We start from the raw sequence: 13,891 nt of genomic DNA on the forward strand, positions 1-13,891 counted from the left end.
AAAGTTTAAGAACTCCCAAAGTATGTTCTTAACAAAATAGTGCCACTGAATTTATTATTGCTGGCAAAGATCACATTCAGAAATGTGTTTAGACTATAGAGACAGCTGCACACAGCAGATAGAAGCTGAGGAAATGAGTGAGGAAACAGTTGTAAAATTTCTCCTTTCCATCTCAGTGTGTATGAGGGAGAAAGAATTCATTGTTGGTCTTTCACTGCTCTGTCAATTGGCTGGCTTTCCTCCATGTGAAACCTGGGAGGAGCGTGCAGGAAAAGTGAAACACACTTGCAGTGAGGAAACAGGAGGAAAAGAGTAATACAGTCTTCAAGGCAAATGAATTTTTTTGCATTTGTAAAACAACTTTAATTCAAATTTATGTTCTTTAAATTATTTTTCTACTGGAATGGAACTTCTCTCTGTAAAAGGTAGGTTTTTCTTATCACACAAGCTCCTTCACTCATGTGACAAAAGTTTAGTAGGTGTCTATAAAAAGCAACTTCATAGACAGCAGATGTGCATCGTTCATTTTAATCGATGGGAATATTTCTTGCATTACTTCTTTCAAGGGAAGTCAGGTAGGTGCAGTGTGTAAATTCTGCACACTTGCAGTGCAGTGTAACTGCTGCAGTGTTTGGATGCTGCTGGTGGCTTAGCGACAGTTTGGGCTCTCCCCATTTGCGCTGAAAGTGAAAGCTTTCTCAGTGTGAGGCGTGGTGGAATTATTCAGACTGTCAGATAGACATTCTGCAAATACAATGCAATTCCATAGAATGCTTAGGGCTGTCTAGGGATAGATGAAAAAAAGAATAAGGCAAAGGAAGGTAGGTGAAGTTAGGCGAGTGGGACGGGCATTGGAAAACAATAGTAAGCTTTGGGAACCTTTGCACTGTAAAGTTGTGGCCTCAAGGTTTTGTTTTATTGGCACTTACTAGTTCCTAAGTATAGCAATGAAATATATGATATACATGAGTATATTCTTAAAGCAGGTTTGATTTTTGTAGGACTGCAGTGATGTTTCATTCAAATTGAATTGAACCCTTATGTGCATTGATATGGTAGGAAAATTTAAATAATAATTAATTATATTGTTTAAAAGTCTAAATTCAATGAACTTTAGTAGTCAGAGACTGGATACAAAATGGTGACCAGGTTGGATTTTCTTAATTATGATGACTATCTGAATCACAATCCCATTAGCTTCAGGGCATTTTTCATTAATGAAAGGGATACCATAGCATGGAACTTAAGGCTGTTGAACAAAGTTAGGATTTGAAATATTCACTTTTTAATTGATAAGGTGTTTACTGCAGTATGTCTTTTCTAATAGTCAAAATAAATACAATGTAATAAAGGATTCTTTGTAAGATGATAGAAACTACTTTAGGTTACTTGAAGTCTGTGAGCCGTCTGTGAGCCTTCTGTGACTGTTATTGAAAAGCATTTTGAACTAGCACTGTGAGGTGATGGATAGTATACTGCCCTTCCTGGTCATCTGGTATCCATTATGCCCTTTGTGTTGTATCCATCTATTTACTAAGTTTCTGTAACTGCAAAGACTTTACACATGTTTTCTTTCCCAAGGAATTCAGAATAATCATACTATCTTACCGCAATGGTGCTTGATTTTCTTTAAGAGTACTTGCTTTCATTTTTGATTGAAGTTTTTTATACCACAGAAATCCCTTTCTGTGGTATTTTTTCCCCATAAAATTTATGACAAGCATTGTTAAGGTATTGTCTGAATGTTTGTTGTTTTTTTTTTTTTTAATAGTGAAAAAAGGAAGGTTGGATAAAGCAGCTGGTAAGTCCGATTTACCTTTTAATTTCTGCTTGAACGTATTTATTTCTTGGCCATGCATGTGTGTATCACACTAAAGAATCATTCAGGCCTGGGACTACTTGAATGCATTTCATCAACAGCTCAGTACAAAACAAATGAGGAAAGAATTTAAAAATATACATAGATTTTAAAGATCAAATTAACAAACAAGACTGTGGCCTCAGACTGTGTAATTTTGAGAGACAATAATTAATAACTGAAACTAGTGGCTTTTAAAGGATATTTCCACTAAAAATAGTTTTTACACAGTTTGATGACCTAAATGGGTCACCAGTCAAGAGAAATTATTTTTTATATAAAGAGAGTGCAGGATGTTAGTTTCAGCAGGGCAGGGAGAAAATGGTTTCTGAATTTTCCCAGTGAGGAAATACAGATGGGAAATACTAATGGACCATTATAGAGATCAGGTATAGGCCCTGGGCAATAAAAGTGAACAAAACCAAGCTGCCCAGGACACTGTAAGTCTGCCCCCAGGACCAAGATTTAGCCAGAGTGGGAAAGAAAATCCGAACTCAGCCAGAGGTTTCTCACACATAGGTGGACTATAAACTTGGGGCCTTCAAGATCTTTGTGATTACTAGTTCTTAGGAGAAGCTGGTAACAACCTGACCAATGTGGCAAAATTTGCCAGTAGATGTCTGGCTAACACGTTTAAGTAACCTCTGCAAATCATTTATATCTATCTTGATTAAAGAAAGGTAACCTGAAATAGCACAAGTTAAGCTTCTTTCTGGGAACATGATGCTTCTAACTGTCTGTGAGGCAGTCATCATCGTGGGCTGTGATGTATATGTATGAAGTATAGACTGGACGTTCATCTTTCATTGAAATCCTAATGCAATGAGACAAATGGTCTGCAGGGCTCAGCAAATCTTATATTTTGTTGGTACTCAAAAGAGGTGATAATTTACAAAAAAATATGATCAAACAATTATTTGATGAAAGTTAAGACTTTTTAATCTTCTTTGAATGCTGTTGAAGATGTGTTAATGCCGTAAGTAATGGCAATAGAGTTTGAGTGGTGTATCCTCTGATAATTGGTCATGTTTTCTTGGGCAGAAAATCATTTAAGTGGTGACTGAGAGCAGTATTGAGATTCCTGCATGTTTCTCAAAACTCTGGGATTCTCCTGTGGTTAATTTACTACTTTGTGGAAGCTGCCATGAAGTTGCTGTGCTCTGTTTTGGGTGGAAAGCTGAAGATATGAGTAAAAGGATAGCCTGCCGTTTTTGTTTTCACAAAAAGTTAAAAGGCAGATGACAAGGTTCCAGGCAAGGCAATGATAATGCAGGCAGTCTGAAATTTCTTTAGTTTTTGTGCTAGAAAAGGAGCTGGGGAAAGATAGATGATTTGGTTTGATCACCTGGCATTAGACATAGGAACATGACATTTTCACATGTGAAAGAAATTAAGGAGTTAAATATAAAGATAATAGAACAATGAAACAGATTACCACTAAAAATATGTCTTAAGAAGTATCTTGTCATTTATGGCTTCACTTAAGGAAGATAAGTTTTATTTTGGGGGGAGGTTGGTGGTTGTATTTTTGATTTAAATGTAAATACAGATCTGGGTGCTCAAAATAGCTAAACACTGGAGGTTGCTATTTTTCAGCCAAGTGATTTTATGGAAATTCTTCTGAAAATTTCTCAACCCTTGAGTTGCAAGTCTCCAAACTGCAAATAAATTATGCAACTACAAAACATTTTGCAAATTTTGCGATTTGTTTGCCTGAGTTACACAGAATGAACAATAGGATGGTATGTGAATCATGCATTGTTGACACAATTTCTTACAAGTAAGTCACCATTCTTCTAAATCTGTATTGACTTTGTCAAGTTTTTTCAGTGTAAGGACAAAGAGGTATGTTTGAGAAGACTGGTGCACTGAATTACAGAAAATAGATAACATTGATCACTGTTGTGTTTTTTTTTTATTGAAAAGAATAGTTCCCATTACATAACATTCGTTTGTCAAACATTATCTTCAGCCCTAATCGATAAGATCTACATACAGGATGTACAGAATTAACTCTTCTCCTTAGCACTTTTTCTTAACTGCAGTGTAATTTGATGCAACCTATTCAAAGCCTATTGTGGACAGTGACAGCTTCCCTCCAGCTCAGGCTTGTTGATTGACGGGGGGGGGGGGGGGGGGGGGGGGGGGGGGGGCGGGCAGTAATACACACAGCTCAAAAATGGCTTCTGTTCTTGCCTACATTTCATATGTATATTTTGGCAGTAGTTCTATTAAAAAAAAAAAGTATCTTTTTTTTTAAACCATATGTCAGTGTTGATCCTTATGTGGGATGCTGGAGGCTAATGACATGCATGCAAGCTGAGAAGCTTTTCTGCACAGCCACATTTATCAAGATGATATAATATGCCGTTTGGTGCCTTAGTTCCTGTGTGAGGCCCTAAAGGGTAGAGCTTTCCCTTAGTTCTTTTGCTTTTTCCTGTCATTGATATCTTCAAGCACTTTGATTTAAAAAAAAAAAAAAAAAAAAGTTTTTTTGCTGATTAGGTCCAATTTTACGAATATACTCTGAGTACAAAAATGTTTGAGTTCATCTGGGACTGCATCTGAAACCCATTTTGCTGCTGCATTTATAGACAAAACTAGATTCACATACAAACAGAAGACTGAATCCCAAGTCTGTGGCCTTGTCCTAATTGGAAATTACAGCCCATTAGCCAGTCACCAACATTATACCAACTGAACGGCAAACAAAATAATAATTTGCAGAAAGGGAGGGTATACTTGTTTCACGCAAGATCTGTCAGGGAGATTGACAAATAATCTGAAAAACCATGTCTGGAAGCTGATCCTTAAAATACTTGCTCACATTTAGGATTATGTTGTCTCCCACTTGCAATGGACAGAGATTTTCCTGTCATAATCCCATTAAAATGACTAAGAATTTCCTTGTTCAAAGCCATGTATTTGAACCACACCTCTGACTGTTTTGTATGGAGCGTGTTAAACCCCTGCTACCATGAAGCTGAATGTTTCCAGCTTCTAGGAAGAAATAAAGTGGGTTTTAATGTACTGGTTGTTTCTTTTTCAGATGCATTCAAAACCTATGTTGTTTTAAAAGTCCAAAATTTAAAAAGCACTACAATAGACAGAAGGGGAAGTGAACCTTGCTGGGAACAGGACTTCATGTTGTAAGTAATAAGGTATTCTTATCAGCTGGTTTTGTTGTATCTTTGCTGCATTTGGATAGTTAGAGAAATTAATAAAATCTGAGACCGTGGGCAGACTGCAAAAGTGAGAAAAAAATGTCCAGCTCAGAGAAAAAGTGCCAGGTTAGTTCTAAGGAACAGAACAAAAGTTAATTTTGCAAGCCATGTGCAGATCAAAGCTAGCAGTCAAGGGGAAGATGATATTTTTCTCCAGTATCTTTAATTTCCTGTGATGTTTTAGGAATACAGGAATGAGGAGAACTCAAATTGATCCTCATGCAACTTGTTTTTTGTTTTACTCAATTTCCTTTCAGTATGACTGATATTTTACACATTCATTTATCTACTTAACTACCTATGTAGGTAGATAATATCTACCTATCAATATCAGGTCAATAATAACTGCCAGTTATTATTGACACGTACTGTTTCTCACTTCTGTCTGCAGACCTTTGTCTGCTTCCCACAATTCTCCATCTTGTTATTCCATCTTTATTCTCTTTTCTCTAGAGCCTTATATATAACTCACTGGTCAGGAGGGTCCAAATACTTATATAGTGACTGACATTCAGAGGAAACCTGCTTTCAAGTCTCAATTTAAAAGCAGTTAAAACCAACAAATATGTAAACTCATTAGATGCTGAGATAGTATGTTAATCTCTACTATTTTTGGTCCCTCCTTCCTCCCTGCGCAAATCTTTCTCTGCCATCACATCCTCTTTGTAGAAATATAGATTTTGTTACTAAGGTCTAGAGTTGGCAGAAATATTTTTACAGAATTAAACATTTGATTGGTTTTAGTTACTTTTATGAAAAATGTCCTTTTTACAATTCTGGTTTTTTTTTTCTAATCCAAATATTTTAATATTTTGCCAGAAGAATTAGTTCTTATGAATCACTTTTCCATACTTTCTGGTTATCAAAACACATAAATATCTTTTGACAGGATCTACATGTGCTGAAACTGACATTTTGATTGAAATACCTCCCCCATTTAATTTTATTCTGTATTGAAAACAGCATTTCTAAAACCTGCATTTTTTTTTCTACATAGAACTTTCATGTAAATTAGTTTTATTTCGCAGTGCTCTTAATCTTATTTAAGGGTTTCACCTTCATCACCATTTTTTCCTAAAGTTATTAATTGAATTTGGATTTTTTTTTTTTTGGTGTCATGCAACTGATTTCTTAGACAACTGTAGCAGACTACTAGTTTGCTTAACTGAAGACTGTGAGTGACTGAAGAGCCTGTTATATTAAGCCAACAGATATATAGCTTGTTTACATGACATTTTATGGCTCGATGTAATGACTTATCAAAGAAGTTTTCAGAATTTCTAACCATATAAAAGTAATCTTAATCTGGAGCTAATTTCTCCTCCACTCCCCAGTCATCAGGCTTCTCTAGCAGACTGTTCAGAGCCACAGCCTAAATTATCCAAACAGGAGGATTGTATCTGTCTTTGAAAATGCAAAGGAAAATCAAGATTGATAGCTAGCCCTTTTAAATACCATTCTTATACTGCAGCTTTGACTTGTAGAAAAGATTGTCATGTTTCAGTGTAGAGGAATCATTTCTGTATGACAATACTGTGTTAATTTTTTTTTTTTTTTTCACTTTGCTGATCCAGATATAATAGTTCTATGAAACATTGGACATGGATTGGATGAGAATGTAATAGTGTATCAGGAAGCAGATCAATTAAATTTCAGCATTTGCCCTGTTACCTTTAGTGCAGGAGGCAATTTAAAAATCCTTTTAAAGTGAGTGTGTGAAACCTATACTCTAAATTTTCTTGAAGAATGTGTTAAAGTATTAATAACTTTGCTCTGCTGCTGTATAAATGCTTTGCTTTTAATCATATTGTATGCAAATGAGTGTTCCATGAGCAGTTTATTAGGATTATTTTCTTAGTTTGCAATTTAAATGTTACCAAAGAATATTAAACCACACAAATGTGTGAGACTGCTTGTAGCTCCATCTGCTGCCTACTCAATTATACGACACAGCAGACTTTTAAAAGGTATTATAAATAAGCATTTAGAAATACATTTATGTAGACTTTTACAAGTCATACTGTCATTCATTTTCTTAAAGGTGCTCTCTCCACCTATGCCTGTAAAACATCTGTTCCATTACACACAGATATAACCAGCCTGCGTTTTAAAAATTACATAGTTTAAGCTTTCAATATGCAGTTTCACTGTTCAGTTAGTGCAACAGTTTTAAAGTTGGGGTCCAAAAGTACCAAAAGATAAGGAATTGCAATCTGCCTTCCAAAACATATTTGTAAAAGGAGAAGCTGAAGAAAACAAAAATTCACTGTATCTATTCAACTGCATGAGGACAGTGGAAAATGAGATATTGAGGCAGCCAACATAATGTTTTTTGAGAGCCATGTGATGAGTTCAGTATCAGTCTCGGGAGTGGCACGCATCGCCCTTCTCAGAATTCACTTGTCCTTTTCCTGGTAAATTTAAGTACACAATAATTCACTGTGGTACACAACACAAATCAGTTGAAGATTAGTTTTAGTACTTCAAAATTGATTCGGTCAAATGGAGATTACATACAATCAGTCACAGAAGACACACCAATCACTAGTTTATTATATTGTTCATATTTACAGAACTGGCCCGTAGCTGCTTATAGTAATATGTAAAAAAATGCCAGACATTCCATGAGGAAATAACTTCTCTCTTAATTTTAGTTCAATGTCAAAGGTAAGTTATATGGCCTGGCAAAATTTTGTTCTAAATTCTTGCAAAATAAGGTTGTGGTATGGTATTTTTTTGATCAAAACCAGCTAGTAACAAAATGCATGCATGCTATAAGTAGAATTTACAGAGCCTGGATCTGCAGCTCTTCATGTTGAGAGCTGTTTTCCCACTGCATTTTTGTTGTGTAGTGCATCTTCTTGATTCTAAGGAAGGGAACAAGCTCCAAATGTTTTTTTACGCCTGGTCTCCTTACAATGAAAACAAGAAACTGGTTTGATTTCCTGTAGTAAATAGTCTGAACCTTTCTTCCTCTAGATTTTTGTGAGGGAAGATGGAATTTTGCCCATACCATTATAGATCATTCTTACCTGATGGTCCATGTTGATTGACAGTGTGTGCCACCATAGCTGACACCGCTGACTCTTACTGTTTCGTTGAAAATGTTCCTCTGAGTTTTATGTTTGAAAGCCTGATCGCTTTTGTGGATTCCAGTTTTAACGAAAAGAACTCTCCTGACAAAAGTCTAGCTATATTATAATATAGCTGCACCTAACCAGTTAGCTACAGTGGAACCTGAGAATGTAGGTTCTTCAGGGCTGTCCTGAGACCAGTGTCTTGCAGAGGCAACTAAGGAATTCCATATGCGGAAGGTGCTCAGAAGAACCTAAAGCTGAACTAAAGGCTTTTCATGGTCCTGGTTTCTTCCTGGGTTATATCCAGGAAGGGCCAAGTCTTGTAGCAAAGTAAAGCTATTGACAACTGGGACTTCTGTGCCGTGTTTCCAGCAGAATGTCCTCATCACTTTGTAAAAGCAATTCTGAACAATGAGACTCGGCTTGTCCTGTCTAACCTTTGTGTCACGCCTTGCTATCTTGCATTTTATGAGAGTACTGAAAACAAAACACCTCTGTATCTGCTGTAAGTCACTAACTCAAGTTACAACAGATTACTGAGCGGTTGAGACTGCATTTTCAGTTTAATGATTTGTGTATTCATTGTCTTTAGTGAAATCTGTGCTGATGGAAAGGGCTTCATTATAGAGCTGTGGAAGAAAGGCTTGCTCTGGGACAGCATTTTAGGAGTTTTATGGATTCCCCTTGCGACTGTGAAACATGCAACAGATGTAAGTTGACTTTTTGTGGAAATATAAAACAATGAGTAACATCCAATCAATTTCTCATTCTTAGCCAAATACTGTAATGTCATTTATGATCAATGTATATTTCTATCTCATTTGTTTCGGTCTGTAATACTGAGGTATAATGCACGTGTGACTCTCAACATGACAACTGATATGAGTTAGTCATATATCCTGGATAAATTGCTTATACTGAGTCAGGTATAATTCGTTAAGTGGGTTAGAGTTCATCTGCACTCATGAATTATTAGGGAGGCAGGGACAGTTTGGTTTAAGTGATTAGATTGAGGGAGTATCAGATTGAGGTTCCTAGCCTGGCTCTTCGTTGTGTGGCCTTGGATATCTTTTATTAAAATGGGCAAAATACTGTTGTTTTGTCTTTCAAGAGAATCGGTCATTGTCTCAAAGAAGAAAAGAGAAATTTGCCCGGTAGTACTATGGAGGTAATTAATAATACAATGAGCATGTAGAGAAGGATGAGTGGAGAAATCGGGTCAGCCCAAGGGTTGTCATGTATCCACAATAGTCATAGCCACCAGAACGAGCATGCTTGCTCTCAGTAGGCTAGAAAATAAAGAAAAAAGGTTTCTGGGAGTGTGGAAATACTGCAGCAATCTGCAAGTGCTGCAGAATTGTCTGAAATGGGAAAAGTAAGAGGTATCTTGTTCTAATACTCCACAATCTTCTCATTCATAAATGGACTTTCCCATTTGCAGTCCATGGAGTCTGTTTTTAAGAAAGTGATTCTGAATTAGAGGAGATTATTTTAATATTTGTAAATAAAATTAAGTTTGTCTTCTTTAAATTTTCTATAAAATAAAAAAGGCAATTGATGTTGAGATAAGGGAGGGAGAATGAGGAAACTTCTTCCCACAGTATCTGCCATCAGTCTCTATAGCTATTTCTTTATAGAAACTAATAAATATTCATGTATACATTGAACTGACATTGCAATGATTCTACTCAGAGAATGGAAGCAGGGGAAGAAAGTAATTCCTGCCTAAATTAGATGTTCTGTATCACAGCTGCCAAGCGCCATTTCAGACCCCAAGGCAAGTTGTTTTGGTCTGGTACCCTAGCTGTTGTTCAGTTAAACTTGCTGACACAGAGGCTATGGCTTAACAGTAAATACTGAAACTTTAAATAAACAAAGATACAAGAGTAGAGATTGTTTTGTGCTTTCCTCAGACCCTCTAAGCTTTCATTTATAATTAGGCTGCTGCGGAACTTTCCTATTTATTCATCCTGCTCATCATAAACCTGCAGCTCTGCTCTGGGCTTTATGACTCAGAAATAACCTGTAAGGGAGCGTTCCTTCAGAAACTCTTTTTTGGCTTGGTTATTAGCATATATTGATTGCCTCAGTCTTGCTAGAATGTACTTGTTTGGCACCAGTTCAAAGGGGAACTGGAAAATCTCAGTTAAGAGTAATTTTCAGTATTCATATTTCTTGAATCTTAATCATCTGACCATCTTAATGTATATTTGCCTATACTGTAGAGCAAATATTTTATTACTTTGATTTCCATGCCTTTGAGAAAACTTGATGAAGTACTAACTACTATTTACATAAACAAAAGTTGAAAGAGTCTGGAATGGATCCTAAGCCTATTGGTATCGTAAAGAAACTCCTATAGACTTGGGCAAACCTTCATTTAGGAAAAAGTGGATAATGCTATAAATTCTACCCAGGTAACTTTCAGAACATTTTTTCCTAGGAAGGTCCAGGTTCATGGTGGACACTGCATTCTGAAGTAATAAAAAACGGGAGTGAGATTCAAGGCACAAAAACACCAACTTCACATGAGATCTTACTGGATGTCTACTTTGCATTACCATTTGGTGAGTTATGCATTGAGGTCTCACCTTCCAACCATTCTGTTTCGCTTTAAGTTCCTGAAATAGTGGCAGATAGTAATTTTTCTATAGAATCTTAAATACATACTAATCGCTTGAGCATTTGTATAACAGATACTGGTAAATAATAGAATTTCTGAGAGCCACTTCCTATGAGAAGCTGGGTGAGCTGTTTCGCTGGTTAGTGTTCATCCATATGTGGATTGTAGAGCTAAAGAAAGTACCTCTTTAAGGCTCAGTCTACTAAAGCCTGTGTGTTACAGATCTTGTATCATGTCAGCTTTGACCAGCTGCTTGTACAATGTAAATTTTAGTAAAATCTAGGTCCTCACAGCATTTTTACTCTTATTAACAAAGGTTGTCTCCTTTATGAATTGTGCATATGAAGATAGAAACTGCATGTCTGTGCATGGAAATAGGGTATATGAAAGTAGAAATGGAAATGGACCATCAAATGATGAATGCATCACCTGACACTATTTCCAGCTATAATACAATACAAATATAATACAAATATAATACAAAGAAATTGACTTTAGCAAGATTATCAGTACCAAACAAGCTCACAAAGATAAAGTAGCTTAATATTTTTCTCTTTAAACGGTCTAATGAACTATGGCTAAAAAGAACAATTCTAACATTTACACAAGAATAAAAAAATGTGAAGAAATGTGAATGAGAAACATTATTTATCTTTTGAAAGGGAGGAATAGAAGTGACACCAAAAATCTGTTCTTCAGCTGTTTGATGGTTTTTTTTAAAATGTGTTGTCTGAAATGGAACTGGGCAATACAGCTGATGCTGATTAGAGCAAGCTGGTTATTTCTGATGTTTCTGGGTGTAGTCTGTGTGACTGCATTCCTGTTAATACATGGGGTGGAATGCATCCCTTTTCACAGAGTAACTGTGGAATGCTGTGGATTCTTTTCAGTCACAACAGGGCCTACATCTTTGTTATTTGGGTTATTTTTAGCCAAAATCACTATTTACTACTTCTTAGCCAATAAAACATTGTAAAGTTAACCTAAGACCTAGTCACATCCTGGGTTTTGTTTATTTGATACATTTTCCCCAGCAGCTACAGGCAATTTTCAACTCTGAGTAAAAATTCGTATGGAGGAACTTTTTTCTTGCTATTCACATGTGCCTCCATCTAGATTATTTTCACTTTTAAGACAATTTTATTTCCTTTAAGCATGATAGAAAGTGTACATGTGTCAATGGACTGAGTCCTTAAGTATGAAAAGGGAATAGTAATACAAAGAAGGAGTGGTTTATAAAGATGACAAGAAAGGACAAGAGTTTGTGCAATAACAGTGGAATATTTGTTACCAAAGGATAAAAGTTGGTACAAATTGTATTTATTCTGTGCCATGAGTTCTGCTTGAAACCACCTTTGAATCAGCAGAATGTTTTTAGTGTGTGCTTACATATTTTCATATCTAGAAACCTGGTGCAGTGCAGGTCTGTTACAGAAAATCTAACTGCGTTGACAAGCTGCAAATTCAGACAGTTACTGATTTCAGGCTGCTACGTAGAGGTAGTGTTGGTTTATAGGTTGATGCCTGTGTTCTTTTCCCAAATAAATTTAAGAGTGTTTTAAAGACGGTCCCTGGGCCTGCAGACGTGGAGCACTGCTGAAGTCCTGCAGAGGTCACCCTTACACTGCAGTTTTCTGTGCAGTGGGCAGCATGTAGAAGCGCGGCTGGGGTATTGAGAAAGCCAGATACCTTTATCAAAAACACTTAGCTTTATCCTCTACCTGAAGTTTGACTAAGGCATTACATTTTGATTGCTTATTCTGTTGAATGACTCTGAGCTTAGCTGTGACCAGCTGAGAATCTGTCCTTGACTATCCCAATCAGTACAGCCTCTTTGTTATGACCAATTACATTAGTTAGGTGGAAGACTGCAGTTATTTTTCACACATTCCTGCAAGATTTCCATATGAGAATGCCAGATATTTAGTAGAAATATAAGAGCCTTCCACGCTGCTTTACCAATAGGGCTTCATTTGGACTTGAAATGCTATATGTAGCAACAGGGAAGTGCTTTAACATCATTAGTTCATTCATGACTGCTTTTTTCTAAAGTATCATCTAATAGTAGTTGTGGTAACAACGACGTTGTCTTTTCACCATTGCCATCTGGACCACCTAGGTCCATTAAAAGGCTGCAAAGTAAAATGAGGATCTCACACATTAAAAATTCTGCAAGCAAATTCACAGTAAGAAAATGCAGACTCTAGATGAATACTGCAGTGGAATTGCAAACATTTTTAATGTTTCTAGAAGTCAAGTTTTTAAAGGATAATCAGGTTCTGTTATGAAATACAATAATTTTGATTCAAATGTGTTAGGTCATTCTTGTATGAGAAGACAGAAGAAAAGTTAGAAGACATCACTTATTTTTTTCTTAAATTCAGCATTAGAGACATATATTGTGCTTCTTAACATTCAATTATACCTTACATAGAGAGTATAAGCTAAAGAAATTGAAGGTAGTTTTACCTAAATGGAATGTGTTTGGTAATAGCTATAACTTTAAAAGTAATTGTGTGACATGGGAACTAAGATCTCATTTTGCCAAGTAGCCTATGGAAAGTCAATAGGACTTCATGAATAATTTTGGAAAATGCCATGCAGGTATTCACCTTTTAGTCTTGTTGAGGTTGATCTCATTATCACTTTCTACCATATATATTAATTAGCAAATGAGGATATGAGGTAACAAGAACAAAATAACAATGATAAGATAAATCCCTGTTTCTGCGTTAGTCACCATACTGATTCACTGATACACCAAGCAAATGAGAAAATTAATTTTTCTGATACAATTTTGATCAGTCTAAGATAATGTAATGAAAAATCATGGCAGAGTGATTGGGAAAACTTATGCATCAAAGTATAAAATTCCAAATACAGAGCACCTTAGTGTGATAATTCACTTCTATTTGCAAACTAAAGTTTGGCATTAACCTATGCAGTAGGAAAACCACAAGATCCTGTTGTTTTACAAAGTATTTTCTTTATCTTCTCTTTGTTTCACAGCAGTGTTGCTTTTATTTTGAGCGAAAAGATATGACACAGATTTTACTTTTTTGACCACAAACCAAGTGTGAGTAAACAGTGTGAGAAGAAATTACTCAAA

The 13,891-nt window shown here is 36.0% G+C and overlaps 1 protein-coding gene across 1 annotated transcript in view; it reads left to right on the plus strand.

Moving 5' to 3' along the window:
• Positions 1 to 4,931: 4,931 nt before the first annotated feature.
• UNC13C (unc-13 homolog C) overlaps positions 4,932 to 13,891 on the plus strand; it is a 233,908-nt gene continuing 224,948 nt past the window's right edge. The window contains exons 1-3 of the mRNA XM_040601370.1: positions 4,932 to 5,019; positions 8,752 to 8,869; positions 10,607 to 10,726. Coding sequence (XP_040457304.1) covers positions 8,833 to 8,869; positions 10,607 to 10,726 — 157 coding nt within the window. The 5' untranslated portion in view covers positions 4,932 to 5,019; positions 8,752 to 8,832. The remainder of the gene's footprint in view (positions 5,020 to 8,751; positions 8,870 to 10,606; positions 10,727 to 13,891) is intronic.

This window comes from Falco naumanni, chromosome 7, assembly GCF_017639655.2.
Source record: "Falco naumanni isolate bFalNau1 chromosome 7, bFalNau1.pat, whole genome shotgun sequence".
NCBI lineage: Eukaryota > Metazoa > Chordata > Aves > Falconiformes > Falconidae > Falco > Falco naumanni.